Raw genomic sequence first — 13,930 nt, 5'->3', positions numbered from 1 at the left:
CCCTCCTCTACTATGACCCTCTTAGAAAATGGATCCCTTAACCCTGCCCTTGGAGGAAACTCCCCAGCCTCTGAAGGCACAGACACACCCTCTCAGCTGGGTGTGACCTCTGCAGTCAGTGACTTCTGGTCCCAAGCAGAAGCCTCACAGCAGCTTACATGGCTCCCTAGGGAAGTGCTCACCTGCACACCCCAGACCTCGATGCTCAGCTTGGCTTGGCTTGCCTCACTGAGCAGGCAGAGCCACTGACGCACACTGTGTGTTGGGGGGCGGGGGCAGGGCATCTTATTCTCCACAGCAGAGATTCTGAAAACCCCGCTGGACCTCGTCCGCCTTTGGCTGCATGAGGCTGAGCGAGTGTATGGGGACAAGATGGTTGATGAGAAAGACCAGGAGACGCTGCACAGGGTCACCATAGCATCTGTCAAGAAATTCTTTGACGTAAGTTTAAGCTGTCAGGTTCCCCTGCTGTGCCCACAGAGGGTTCAGCGGTTAGGGCCAGGGATGCCCACGGCCTCTGGGAAGGTCCTTTGTTGGGTACAGGGAGGCCCAAGTGATGGCTCCAGCATGTAGCAGTGTGAGTAGTGAAAGAGAATTAGCCGTTCTGAGAGCGTGACCTCGTGTTCTCCACCTGAAAGGGGCACAGCTGCCTCAGTCCTTGTCACCTGTTGCCACATCCCCAGTGCTCTCAGACCATGCAGTCGGTCATCCCACATCGTGGATCACCCTATGGGAAGGGAGTGTCCAATGAGAGTAAGGGCTAGCACAGTGACAGTCTGGGTCATTGGTGTCATGACCCAGCCTAAAGGCCTCATGGGATCCCCTTGGAAGGCGTGGTGACCACGGGCAGGGGTCTGCTTGGTAGCACGGAAGCAAAGCATCTTGTCTTGGCCCAGGATCTTGGGGAGGAGAATCTCTTTGCCAAACCCAACATCTTCTGCCACTTTACGCAAGGAATCGGTGACCCCAAGTACTTCCCCGTCACGGATGTGGCACAACTGAACAAGCTGCTGAAGGACGTCCTGGACAGTTACAACGAGGTTAACGCAGTCATGAACCTGGTGAGGAGCTCTGGAGCCCGTCCGTGGCCCGCACAAGTGGCCAGGACACAGATCTCCTTCCACGTCACCGAGCCACAGTGTCCCCTATCCACACAGACACCTTCCACGGCCCCTGGTGGGCACCCCTGTGTTTCCTTCACGCATATCTGCTATAAGTGTAATCTATAAGCAAAACCACATTTGAGACCACAGCTCAGTGGGACCATGTGTCACTGGCACCTTCCAGGAATCAGCCAAGGCCTGTGCTCTCTACCGTGTTGGCCCACACAGGCGATGACCTCTGAGCATAAGTGACTGGTCATGTGATCTTGATGAGCACCTGGGTCACCCCAGGGGTGACCCCTTGACCTTGGCAAGCAAGGGTCTGCGCCCTCCAGAGGGGTAGCACCAATGACCCCTCTGATCTCCCCAGGTGCTGTTTGAGGATGCGGTGGCTCACATCTGCAAGATCAACCGTATCCTGGAGTCTCCTCGGGGAAATGCCCTGTTGGTGGGCGTGGGTGGCAGTGGGAAGCAGAGCCTCTCGCGCCTAGCCGCCTACATCAGTGCCCTGGACGTCTTCCAGATCACACTCAAGAAAGGCTACGCAATCCCAGACCTCAAGGTGAGGGGGCTCCAAGGGAGGCAGAGAAAAGGCCCACCACACCCCTCCCCAAAGAGAGGCCAATCAGGAAAGACACCAGATGTCACCGGTGCCCTCCAAAAAGGGCCAGGATACAGGGTGACAAGAGCAAAGCAGCGTGTCTTAATTACCCAATGTTTGGCCTCAGCAGAAGAGGGCAGAGCGGAGACCACGCAGGGAAGTGTAGAGGCCCGAGGGAGAGCCTTGAGATTCCTGCCTTGGTCACTGGGTATACACGGTTGCCCCCAGTTCTCTGAATTAAAGAATTCAGAGCCACTTTTAGCCTCATGCCGGGTCTGGTCATCCTGAATTGACTGAGTCCACCACGGTGGAGCAGATCTGCTGTGCCCCAGGCCCGCCGCTGAGCCCTCCCATTGATTCCTCCTTCCCGAAAGTTGGTCTCACAGGGAGCATGTGCCAGTCAAGCACTATTAAGCCGGAGCAAGTTGTCAGAGTGCAGGCAAAGAGACCTGAAATTGATCAGGGCACACTACACAGTCGTATCTGTCTATGTCCGTGCTGGAGCTGCCTCTGCAGGGCCTGGGTGATGCCCGAGCAGCCCGGGAAGGCCCTAGAGGATGCTCCCCACAGCAGATACAGCAATCCCCTCGCTCTATCAGAGGGAAAGCTTGGAAAGCTTGGTGTCTCGGATGCGGGGTGCAGATGAGGCTCTGAAGGGGACAGGAAGCACTGGTGGGGGCTGCAGGGATCAGGAGTGTGGACCAGGAACCACAACCTTTGAACCATTCCCCGTACATTCTGGTGGCTTCCATTCTGCGTATAGCATGACTAGTCAACTCTGCCTTCAAACTCTAGTGTGAAGGGGCAGGGCCTCCCACTTGAAGCTTTCTGCACCGTTCCCTCTCTCACGTGTTTGTCTTCCGTGATGTTACCACGCCAACTCAAGAGCTGTCTAAACCGCGTCCCCAAGAGCCAATGTTTTCTAAGATTCTGCCTATCTACCCACCAGCTTGTACTCCTTCCCTATGGGGACTTTACTGCCAGGTCTTTGCTTTACAGCCAATAGCGGGCATCCAGTCCTTTACTAGTGGACATCAGCCACAGTAGCACTGTAACTGTGGTCTGGAAACCTGTCACCCCACACCCGCGTGGGGCTAGCTTCCTCCCTCTGCAGACCCAAAGCTAAGAGTGGAGAAAAAGCTGGGGAGGAGACCCCATGCCTTAGGAGGGGAGCGGTTAATCTGTCTTACAGTGGTGGCGTGGTGCAGAGTTGACCAGGTGCCCTAGTGTTCCTGGTGTCGTGCCGCTGTTCTTTAAGGTGACTCCTGGAAGTGGCAGGTACCCACCAGAGACTAAAGATAGGCGAGGTGAAGATTTGGAAGTTTACTTGGAAGCACTCAGGGCACCACATGGGAACCACTGGCCTCTGTCCCAAGAAAGATGCATGAGCAAAGAGAGGGCAGGTCTGACCTGTTTTAGAAAAAGAGTCATGGAAGAAACAGGGATATTGATGCCGGCCTGTGGGGGAAGTGTGGCAGGCCCACGGGAGATGGCCCGTAAACATGGCCCACATAAGATCAGGAAGTGCCACAGAGTGGGAGAGCCAGGTGGAGACTGTGAGGGGGGAAAAGTGTAGTAATGGTGGCCCAGAGGAAGGACAGACTTCATGCATGTCCAGCATGCCAGACGTGCAGGCCAAGACACTGGACAGAGCACCAATCAGCAGAGATGAGGGACAGGGTCAGGCTTTAGGTCAGTGTAGCGGGCTACATGGTCAAAGATGAAGTGGTTCTGGGCAGGCATCAGTGAGGGTAAAAATGCCCTGTGGTCTTGATTGTGGTGGGTTCTCCAGGAGCACCTGGCAGACAGAATTCCCAAAAGGATGCAGGTAAAGAGGTTTCTCTCAGGAGGGAGCTGCCTGGCAGCGGCGTCCCCAGACTTCCGTGGCCCAACACCTTTCTCAGAATCTGCCATCTTGGCCGTAGCACTCAGTGGGCAGGGCCCTGGCTTTTGCCAGTCACCCAAATTCAAAGCCCCTCACTTGCCAGAAACTCATCTCAGCTGGCCGGCCTGTGGACTGCGGGGGCTGCCCTGCTAGCAGCTGCTTCCGGAGCGTCGCCTGGAAACGGTTACTGTCCTTCCTGCTTTGGGGAGTGAATGCTGGATTCGGACACTCATCACTGAGCCACAGGGCTGGGTGCTCTGAAAGATGAAACCTGTGTCCCGGATCCGGCCCTCACCCTGAGGCTGGTCTCGAGGTCACCACTGTGGAGAACGTCCCGGCAGCCTTGGCTTTTCCAAACTCAGAGCTTTTTCTCTTACTTTCAAAAATGATTAGCTTCTGACCACCAATTGGCCCCCAACGACGAAGCCCTTGAAGCTTCTCTAGCCCCGGAGAGTTCAGCGACTTGGGTTCCTACGCAGTGGGCGAGCTAGCCACTCGGGGCCAAGACCTAGTGGAGAATTACAGGGCCTGGTGGGGCTTGCTAACAAGAAACCGGGCCTGGTGTGGCGGCCTGTCCCTGTAATCCCAACACTTAGAAGGCAAGATGCTACTGTGGGCTTTCCCACCCACATACAAGTTCCCCAAGACTGCCACCCTGAGACTTTGTTTATACAAATGCTTAGGCCAATAACCTAGGCTCTGTTCTTCAACAAGCTCATATCTCAATAATCCAGTTTATTCTGTTCTCTGAATGCCACATGGCTGGTTACCGTCTCAGTTCTGTGAGTCTGTCTCCAGCATTCGAGGTCAGTCTCCCGTGCCTGAGTATTTCCCAGAATTCCTCTCCCTCCTCCTCTCTCCTCTTCCTCCTCCCTCTTCCTTCTCCCTCCTCCTTCCCCACCCCCAATTCCCACCTCATATTTCCTGCCTCAGGTCATTGGCCATAGGCTTGGGAGGAGGGGGGACAGGTAAATGCTTTTACACAGTGCACAAGAGATTCTCTCTATAGCAAGAGACAAAAGTCCTGAGGGTTCCAGGTTGTAGTGAGACCCAATCTAAAAAAACCAAACAACAACAACAAACAACCCTTGCCTGTAGCTTAGTGTACAACACAACACAAGGTCTCTGGTTCCAAGCCAAGCACTATAAGGAAGAGAGAAAAATGTTCAGTCAGGTTGGCCTGCGGTGGATGTTCTTGGTTGCTGATTGATGCAGGAGGGCCCAGCTCCCCATGAGGGGGCGGAGTCTCCCTGCTACGGTGGATCTGGGCGCGATTCACCTGCCTCTGCCTCCCAAGTGCTGGGACTAAAGGTGTGTGCCAAGCTGCTTTTGCTCAAGGGGTTTTAGCACAGCAATAGAAACCTTAAACACCAGTCTGGCAGTTCCTCAGAAAACTGGACATAGTACTACCACAGGATCCCGCAATACCTCTCCTGGGCATATACCCAGAAGATGTTCCAACCGGTAAGAAGGACACATGCTCCACTATGTTCATAGCAGCCCTATTTATAATAGCCAGAAGCTGGAAAGAACCCAGATGCCCCTCAACAGAGGAATGGATACAGAAAATGTGGTACATTTACACAATGGAGTACTACTCAGCTATTAAAAAGAATGAATTTATGAAATTCTTGGGCAAATGGATGTATCTGGAGGATATCGTCCTGAGTGAGGTAACCCAATCACAAAAGAAGTCACTTGATATGTACTCACTGATAAGTGGATATTAGCCCAGAAACCTAGAATACCCAAGATATAACTTCCAAAACACAAGAAAATCAAGAAGGAAGACCAACATGTGGATGCTTCATTCCTCCCTAGAATAGGGAATAAAATATCCATGGAAGGAGTTACAGAGACAAAGTTTGGAGCTAAGACGAAAGGATGGACCATCCAGAGACTGCCCCACCTGGGGGTCCATCCCATAACCAGCCACCAAACGCAGATACTATTGCATATTCCAGCAAGATTTTGCTGAAGGGACCCTGTCTCCTTTGAGGCTTTGCCAGTGCCTGGCAAATACAGAAGTGCATGCTCACAGTCATCTATTGGATGGAACACAGGGCCCCCAATATAGGAGCTAAAGAAAGTATCCAAGAGCTGAAGGGGTCTGCCACCCTATAGGTGGAACAACAATATGAACTAACCAGTACCCCCAGAGCTCGTGTCTCTAGCTGCATATGTAGCAGACGATGGCCTAGTCGGCCATCACTGGGAAGAGAGGCCCCTTGGTCTAGCAAACTTTATATGCCCCAGTACAGGGGAACGCCAGAGCCAAGAAGTGGGAGTGAGTGGGTAGGGGAGCAGGAAGGGGGGGGGGGGTATAGAGGACTTTTAGGATAGCATTTGAAATGTAAATGAAGAGAATATCTAATAAAAAAAATGTTGGGGAAAAAAAGAAACCTTAAACACAGAAGCTGGTACCAGGCTGTGGGGTATCCACTGCGACAGGCCTGTGTGTTTGGTACCAGGCTGTGGGGTATCCACTGCGACAGGCCTGTGTGTTTGGTACCAGGCTGTGGGGTATCCACTGTGACAGGCCTGTGTGTTTGGTACCAGGCTGGGGGGTATTCCTGCAACAGACCTGTGTGGTTTTGGTGAGGATTGGGGTGCCATTTGAACTTTGGGCTGGAAAGGTCACTGAATGCCCAGAGATCAGTGAGCTGATCTGTGGGATCTTGGAAGGTCGGAGTGCTAAGACGGTGAGGCCCGACTTGTGACGTTTCAGCAGGAAGTTTGATTAAAGACTTTACCAGGGCCATGTGTGTGTGATATTTTGAGCTGAGAGCCTGTCACCTGGCAGTGAAGAATTGGCTACGATTCACAAGAGAACAGCGCCTCTGCAGCTAAACCTCTGTGGGGACAATCGGTACTGGTCTGCAGAGGCTGGAGAACTGGCTGTAATTAAGGCCAGCATTACTGAGGTGAAGGCTTCTCGGGGTAACTCCTGAGCCACACAAGCTTCAGAGTGGGCCACGGCTGCATCTCACGCTGGCAGCCAAACTCAGTTAACGGCTAAGAGCCACCCAGGTGGTGCTGGTTTTGAAGGCACGAAGGGGGTCGTGGAGGCAGGGCTGGAGTTCCCAAAGAGAGCCGTGAGGGGTCACTGGTGAAGGCACAGTTACTTCATTAAACCCTCCCAGGTGTATGGAAGGAGAATGCCATGGTCAGGCCACTCTGGGGACTGGTCACTCCTCCCAGGGCTAGGTCCTGAGACCCGAGTGGGAATATGTTTCATTTATTTCCACATCAGAGTCTTCCCTTGACCCCTGTCTTGTGTGTGTCTGTGTCTCTGTCAGCCAACCGTCTGTCTCCAGAAGCCTCGTGGTCTTAAAAAGCTAAGCCACCTGCAACCCCAGCACTTGGGAAGGGGAGGTTGGAAAATCGAGAGTTCAAGATCAACCTCAGCTACACAAGCCTCACCAAGCTCAGGGATGCATGATACCCTACATTACAACCCACATGGCAGGAGAGATGGCCCAGTGCTCCTAAGTTCGATCCTGGGGCCCCACGTGGTAGAGAGAGGTGATTCCCACAAGCTGTGCTCTGACCCTCCACTCATGTGCTGTGGCAAATACACACAAACACACACACACTTTAAAACGTAATAAAATAACAACAACAAAAAAACCTTGAAGTTGAGCCTCCCCCTCCCCTTCCTCAGCCCTGGCACCTGCCTCTCCCTTCCCCCTTCTTCTCTATGGCTGTGACGGCTTTAGAACCTCAAGCAAGCAGACTCTCCGATTCTGTCCTGTAGTGAGTGACTGAAGTGTGATGTCCTCAGGTTTGTGCCCATACCACAAGCCTGCCTTCTTTCCTTCCTGAGGACCAACCCTACACCCAGGACAGGCTCATCTGACCATCACCAGGCAGCCGGGCTGTTGGCTGCCAGGAGTGTGGCTGTGTTCCCCTCGAGGTCTCGGGCCTCTTCCATAGACCAGTGTGGCTCACATTGTGTCCTTGTTAAGTGAATATGGAGAATGCCCCCCCCAAAGGAGGACATTGACTCCACTGTCCTTGTTGGATCCAGATGGACCTGGCTACCCAGTACATCAAGTCTGCGGTGAAGAACGTGCCCTCGGTGTTCCTGATGACGGACTCCCAGGTGGCCGAGGAGCAGTTCCTGGTGCTGATCAATGACTTGCTGGCCTCCGGGGAAATCCCAGGCTTGTTTGGGGACGAAGACCTTGAAAACATCATCTCCTCCATGCGGCCACAGGTGAAGTCCCTCGGTATAGCCGACACTCGAGAGGCATGCTGGAAATTCTTCATCGAGAAAGTACGCAGGCAGCTCAAGGTAGGATTCCACCTTGCACGGGTGCTCCGGGGCTCGGCTCCCTTCCTCCAGTAGCCTGGGTCTGTCTCTGTAGGGTTGAGACTATTTGTGCCCAGATGAGGAGAGGATGGTGACAATGGGGAGCAGCTGAGGAGCAGGGGCCTGGAGTTCTTTCCATAGGGGATGCCAGAGGTACCTCAGGCTGGAGGAAGCCTTGTGTAGATGAACACTTCAAGTGTAAACAGATTGAATACCGAGAGAGGGAGGGTGAGAGGGAAGGAGAGAGAGAGAGAAAGGGGGAGAGAGAGGGAGGGAGGGAGAGGGGGAGAGAGAGAGAGGAAGGGAGGGTGAGAGGGAAGGAGAGAAAGAGAGAGGGAGGGAGGGCTGAGAGGGAAGGAGAGAGAGAGGGAGAAAGGGGGAGAGAGAGAGAGAGAGCGCGAGCGAGCACTGGCCCTTCTTCTAGAAGACTTGAGTTACATTCCTATCACCCACATCAGGTAGCTCACAACCACCATAACTCCAGCTCCAGGGCACCCACACCAAACCAAAACTTTCTTCTGGCTCTGGAGGTACCCGTACTCACATTCATAATCATTCAATCAATCAATCTCTCTCTCTCTCTCCCTCTCTCTCTCTCCCTCCCTCCCTTTCTCCCTTCCTCCCTCCCTCTCTCCCTCCCCCCTCCTTTTCTCCCTCCCCCCCCTCTCTGTGTGTGTCTCATAATCTCTTGCAAATAATAACTTTTATAAATGACAGAGCACACCTTGGGACAGCGATGGCTAGGGTAGGTAAAACCCACTTGCCACGTGAGCCTGATGGCCTGAGTTCAATTCTCAGGACCCACATGAAGTCGGAAGGAGGGGACCCGCTCTGCAAAGCTGTCCTTTGGTAGCTCACGCATCACATACAAACATGCATAAGAAGCTCTTGTCCTGTGGAAAAGCAGGCAAAGCTTCCTAAGACTGGCTTCAGGCAGAGGGAGCCAACCCCTCTGCCATTCAGAGATTCTGTGGTCACGTGTTCCCTGCTGATTCCATAAGACAACGGTTCCCTCTTCAACGTCCCTCTCTGGCTCACACAGATGAGCTCCTGATGGCTACTGCCTGTTCCCACTGCCCGTAAGGCCCTGGCCACCAAGGGTCGCCGATGCCATATCTCTAGAGAGAGGGGGAAGCCAAGCCATTCTGCTGATCCACACAGCGCAGCCCCTTCTACCCAGCCAGACACTGCGTGCCCTGAAAGAAAGGGCCAGAGCAAGCAAGGGGAGGCTGAGTCTATGAGAAGCAATGTCCCCACCCATCAGGAGAGCCCAGGAAGCCAGTGCCCTGTCTGGAGATCCGTCTTCTGGGCCTAAAGGAGATGCTCCATGCCCAGCTAAAATCCCAGCCCCCAGTTGTCAAACCTCATCTGCCGGGTGCAGACCCATTCCCCACCCTGCCCTCAGCCAGCCAGGTGTGGGGCCAGCCGGCACTTCACGGCACTAGTTAGAACTGTGGAGCTGTACCCGGCCATGCCTCGCACCCCTCTGCAGAGGTGCCCCTCCCCCAGTGGACACTGAGGCCTGGAGAGCAGTGAGCAGGAACGACAGACCTAACCTCTGCACCCCGCACAGACTTTGCTTTCTCCCACACCCAGGTGATTCTGTGTTTCTCCCCCGTGGGCTCTGTCCTGCGTGTGCGAGCCCGGAAGTTCCCTGCTGTGGTCAACTGCACAGCCATCAACTGGTTCCACGAGTGGCCAGAAGACGCTTTGGTATCTGTCAGTGCTCGCTTCCTGGAGGAAACAGAGGGCATTGAGGTGAGGCAGTGCGAGCCCAGATCGGGGCTTCAGTCCCTCGCACAGGCATCCTTCTAAGCGGGAATGGCCAAGGGTGCTGACCAGGGCTACAGCATGAGTGAGCACAGTAGCAAACCAACGGAGATTGAAACGGGGTGCTTGGACCACTTGGGGGCCAAAAGCTCCAAGGGCTTGTCCCCAGGGAGAATGGCAGATGTCAGAGAGTCGCCAAGCCCAGGGATCCAGCAGAGGAAATGCCCGGCAATGCCTCTGATGCAGCTGGCATAAGAAAGCATGCTCTCTAGTGAGATGGAGATAGGGTGGCCAGTCCAGGGGCCAGCCTTAGCCTGGCAACAAGTCTGAGGCCAGGCTGGGCTACACGAGACAGTGTCTCAAACACCACCACCACCACCAAAACCAAACCTTCCCAGTATTCAAGCATGGGAATGTGTGCACACATGTGTCAGACGATAGGCTCTGCTGGGTCCCAGGCACCAGAATAAAATCTGTAGTGACTCAAAGTCACCTGACACTCTGCCCAGCTTAAGGGGTGTTGCTCCCCCTTATATCTTTTTAGTTCTTTCTCCTTAAAAAAATTGCTGTGTGCGTATGTATATGTGTATGTTGGGGGTGGCACACACATGCCACACTGCAGGTGATGGAGGTCAGAGGAAACTTGAGGGTGGGCCCCAAGGGATTGAATTCAGGTCTTTAGGCTTGATAGCAAGTTGCTTTACCCACTGAGACATCTTTGATAGCCTCTGAAGGTGGGTGTGTGTGTGTATACACACACATGTGTAAGCCAGAGGATTCCCTGGGTACCATCTTCAGAAACATAATGCACTTCCTTGGAGAAAAGGTTTCTCTCTGCCCTGGAACATGCTGACTCTGTAGAGACTGGCTGGATAGCCAGCTCCAGGGATGTCTCCAGCTCCCCAGTCCTGGGATGGTACACACACACCACCACATTGGACATTTTTTCCATGGATTCTGGGATCGAACTCAGCCCCTCACATGTGCAATGCACTTTACCGACCGAGCCGTCTGCTTGGCCCCTCTCCCGCACCTGACATTTGAGACAAGGCAGGCCTTGGTTGAACTCGAACCCAGGGTTTGAGTGAGTCTGCTAGGGCCCACAATGGCTGGCTCCTCTCCTCCTGGGCCCTCCACGGTGTGTTGTGCAGGCCCAGGGATGACCAGCCCAGCCTGTGCCATCTCTCCTGCTTTCAGCCTGAGGTGAAGACCTCCATCAGCCTCTTCATGGCCTACGTGCACACCACCGTCAACGAGATGTCCAAGATATACCTGACGATTGAGAGGCGCTACAACTACACCACGCCCAAGACCTTTCTAGAGCAGATCAAACTCTATCAGAACCTGCTGGCCAAGAAGAGGATGGAGCTGGTCGCCAAGATTGAGCGGCTGGAGAACGGCCTCATGAAGCTGCAGAGCACGGCCTCTCAGGTAGGAGCCCTGGGGCTCAAGCCCCTGCCGTAGAACCTTCTCACTGGAGCAGGCCTTCCATGGGGGGGGGGGGGGTTGGGGGGGGGCAGTCACACTGTGGGCACAGTCATCCCACGCAGCAAGATGAGCCTGACTCCAATATTTGGAGGACTGGGGTGTGCCATCAAAGCCACAGGTGCGAAGCGCTCTGATGACATCAGCACTAAAATGGGCACACGTGAGGGCGCCGCACCCATGTCCAGGGCAGCCCAGGAAAATGCATGTGATGCTGCACACTGTTCACACTGGGCGCCTGCTTACAGGCTGCGTGCAGGCCTCCCTGTCATGCCACATTGATCATCAAGGTTCCTGCATGGCTTGAAACACCCTCTCTGCGGAGTCCGGCTACTGCACCGCCACAGCCCCCCTGCCTCCTCCTTCCTGCCTAGGTTGGGCCAAGATGGGCCTCACCAGCTCTCAGGAGTTTTTGGCCCCCAGTCTCAGCTTCTCTCCCACTTCAACCAACACGCAGGACTTTAATCACCCTCCCCCACCCGCACCCCAGGACAATCTCTCAACTTACAACTTTTATTAAGGGGTCACACTTTTTTTCATAGTCCTGTCTGGCCTGGAACTCGCCATATAGACCAGGCTAACCTTGAACTTTGGTCTTCCTGCCTCTGCCCCCCAAGTGCTTGGATCACACCCTTATGCACCCCTGTCCCCCAATCCCAAGTTAAGTTGACATTTTTGAATCTGGTCACCTTGACTCCTAGCATACCAGGACTATGTCTTAGATATATGTAGTTCCCTGTAAACACTTTCCTCGATATAAGATTTCCTTCGATATATTGAAAAGACTCCAGAGAGTCCCTGGGAGTTGGGGGCACCACGGCTGCTCTCCTGAGTCTAAGGGCAAGCAGCACACGGGCCAGCCTCGCTAGGCAGCCTCCTGGCTCCTCCCTCCCTAGGTGGACGACCTAAAGGCCAAGCTGGCCGTGCAGGAGACTGAGCTGAAGCAGAAGAATGAGAATGCAGACAAGCTGATCCAGGTGGTGGGTGTGGAGACGGAGAAGGTCAGCAAGGAGAAAGCCATTGCGGACGAGGAGGAGATGAAGGTGGAGGTCATCAACAAGGTGGGTCTTGTGTGTCTGCCTCCCTGAGGGCTCAGGTGCCGTCCACAGACAGGATTCCGGCTGAGACAGTCATACAAGGACAAACTGCCCAACCCGGGGAACCCCAGGAAAGAAGGCCCTACCCGACCTCAGGCTGGATTCTAAGAGGGTACTTAGAGAATGCCCACAGACAGCCAGGCTCTGTGGGAGCCCCTCACGGGGAGCCCCTCCACTGCACTATCTCCATTGCAGCCCGGCCTGGCCCCGGCACCTCACCCGATTCGTCTTCATCTTTGCTGTGTTGTTGCTTTGTGTGTTGTTCTGGTTTGGGGGGAGGGGCACTGGAGACTGAGCCGAGGACGTCACACACGCAAAGTGCTGGCTGAACCATGGAATCGCATCCCTAACCCTCTTCTGACACAGAATCTCACCAAGTTGCCCTTGCTGGCCTCGAACTGGCAACCCTCCCTCGTGCCTCAGCATCTCAAGAGGTGGGGAGTACAGATCTGTGTCACCAGGCCTGGCTTCCCTTTGCATCTGAATGGGGTACTTGGTTCTGCGAGTGTGTGAGGGTCGAGGGGACACCACCTAATCACCAGTCCTTATGCTGTGACTTCTGCTCCAGCCTCCACCACAAGGGCAAACCTCCCTGTTATAGACATTGGGTTCAGGGGAACGTCCTCAGGTCCATATCTGAACCGTGGACAAATCAAGTCCCCACAGTTACTGTCCCTTTTGTCTGGAGATGGCAGCTGGCACCCATGCAGCAAGCAGACCTTCACACTCTGGGCACACTCTAGTGAGCCAGCCAGGTAGGTAGGGCCTGAGTAGCTCCCACCTAGAGCTGAGCAGGGAGGAGGTCCAGGCTTAGATGGCCAGGAGCTGGGTCCCCATCCCCCTTTTAACCTGCAGAACCAAAAGTCCACCAGGTAGATAGAGAAACTGAGGCTCAGGGTGGGCCATAAAATTTTCCAGGGTCTTAAGCTAGCAGGTGACATAGGATCCAAGGTTTAGACACAGGATCCACGGCTAAACAAAAACCTTGTGCCCGCTTCCTGATGACAGCAATGGAATGTGTTAACGTCCCGCACTTTTCCCTCCCTAGCCCTCATCTAGGTAGGGTGCTTCTGGGATTATCCCACCACCTCTGCTGAGCTTTGCTCTCTATGTCCCCTCCACTTAGCTATGCCCATGGGTGTCCCTAAAGGATCCTCAGGGAGAAAAGACTGTCCTCTCCCCCCCCCCAGGGCCCAGCAACACACTTGGGGCCTGGTGACCTCTGCCCCACTCTCCTGTCACCCAGATGCCGCTCCTGTGCAAAGACACCCAGTCACCCTTAGCAAGAAGGCTAAGGGTCCTTTCCAACCAAGCACACTAAGGGATGCCCCCATGAGTGAGCGAGTGAGCAAGCGAGCAAGTGAATGTTCCTGCTCACGAGTGAATGAGCACCGGTGTGCTCCCATGAGGGACCGAATGCTCACTGATGTGAATGGCAGGGATGGGGGACGTGTTCTGAAATGCTCTCGTTTTGAAAGGATCTTTCAATGTGATCTCAAAGTGAAGAGGGAGAGAGAAGAGCTGGAGTGTCCCTTCAGTCCCGGGAGCTGCAGCTGATAGAGGGACCCAATCCCACCTGAGCACCCCAAGTCCCTTAGCACATGGTCGGTCTCACCTGAGAGCAAGAGGCAAGGGCCAAGTAGACAAGGCAAGGGAGGCTGGTCTCGTGAGTGA

The 13,930-nt window shown here is 54.4% G+C and overlaps 1 protein-coding gene across 4 annotated transcripts in view; it reads left to right on the top strand.

Moving 5' to 3' along the window:
• The window catches only part of Dnah17 (dynein, axonemal, heavy chain 17), a 108,997-nt gene that overhangs the window by 62,768 nt on the left and 32,299 nt on the right, over positions 1–13,930 (top strand). For all 4 annotated transcript variants that reach the window (XR_388524.4, NM_001167746.1, XM_006534150.4 and 1 more), the window contains 7 exons: positions 280–441; positions 897–1,061; positions 1,474–1,665; positions 7,620–7,886; positions 9,501–9,662; positions 10,872–11,105; positions 12,056–12,220. Coding sequence is in view for 3 of the 4 variants with exons in the window: in NM_001167746.1 (NP_001161218.1) it covers positions 280–441; positions 897–1,061; positions 1,474–1,665; positions 7,620–7,886; positions 9,501–9,662; positions 10,872–11,105; positions 12,056–12,220 (1,347 nt within the window). In the remaining variant the exon portion in view is untranslated. The remainder of the gene's footprint in view (positions 1–279; positions 442–896; positions 1,062–1,473; positions 1,666–7,619; positions 7,887–9,500; positions 9,663–10,871; positions 11,106–12,055; positions 12,221–13,930) is intronic.

This window comes from Mus musculus, chromosome 11 (genome assembly GCF_000001635.26).
Source record: "Mus musculus strain C57BL/6J chromosome 11, GRCm38.p6 C57BL/6J".
NCBI lineage: Eukaryota > Metazoa > Chordata > Mammalia > Rodentia > Muridae > Mus > Mus musculus.
The sequence above is the reverse complement of the archived record's forward strand: the minus strand, read 5'-3'. Positions and strand labels throughout refer to the sequence as shown.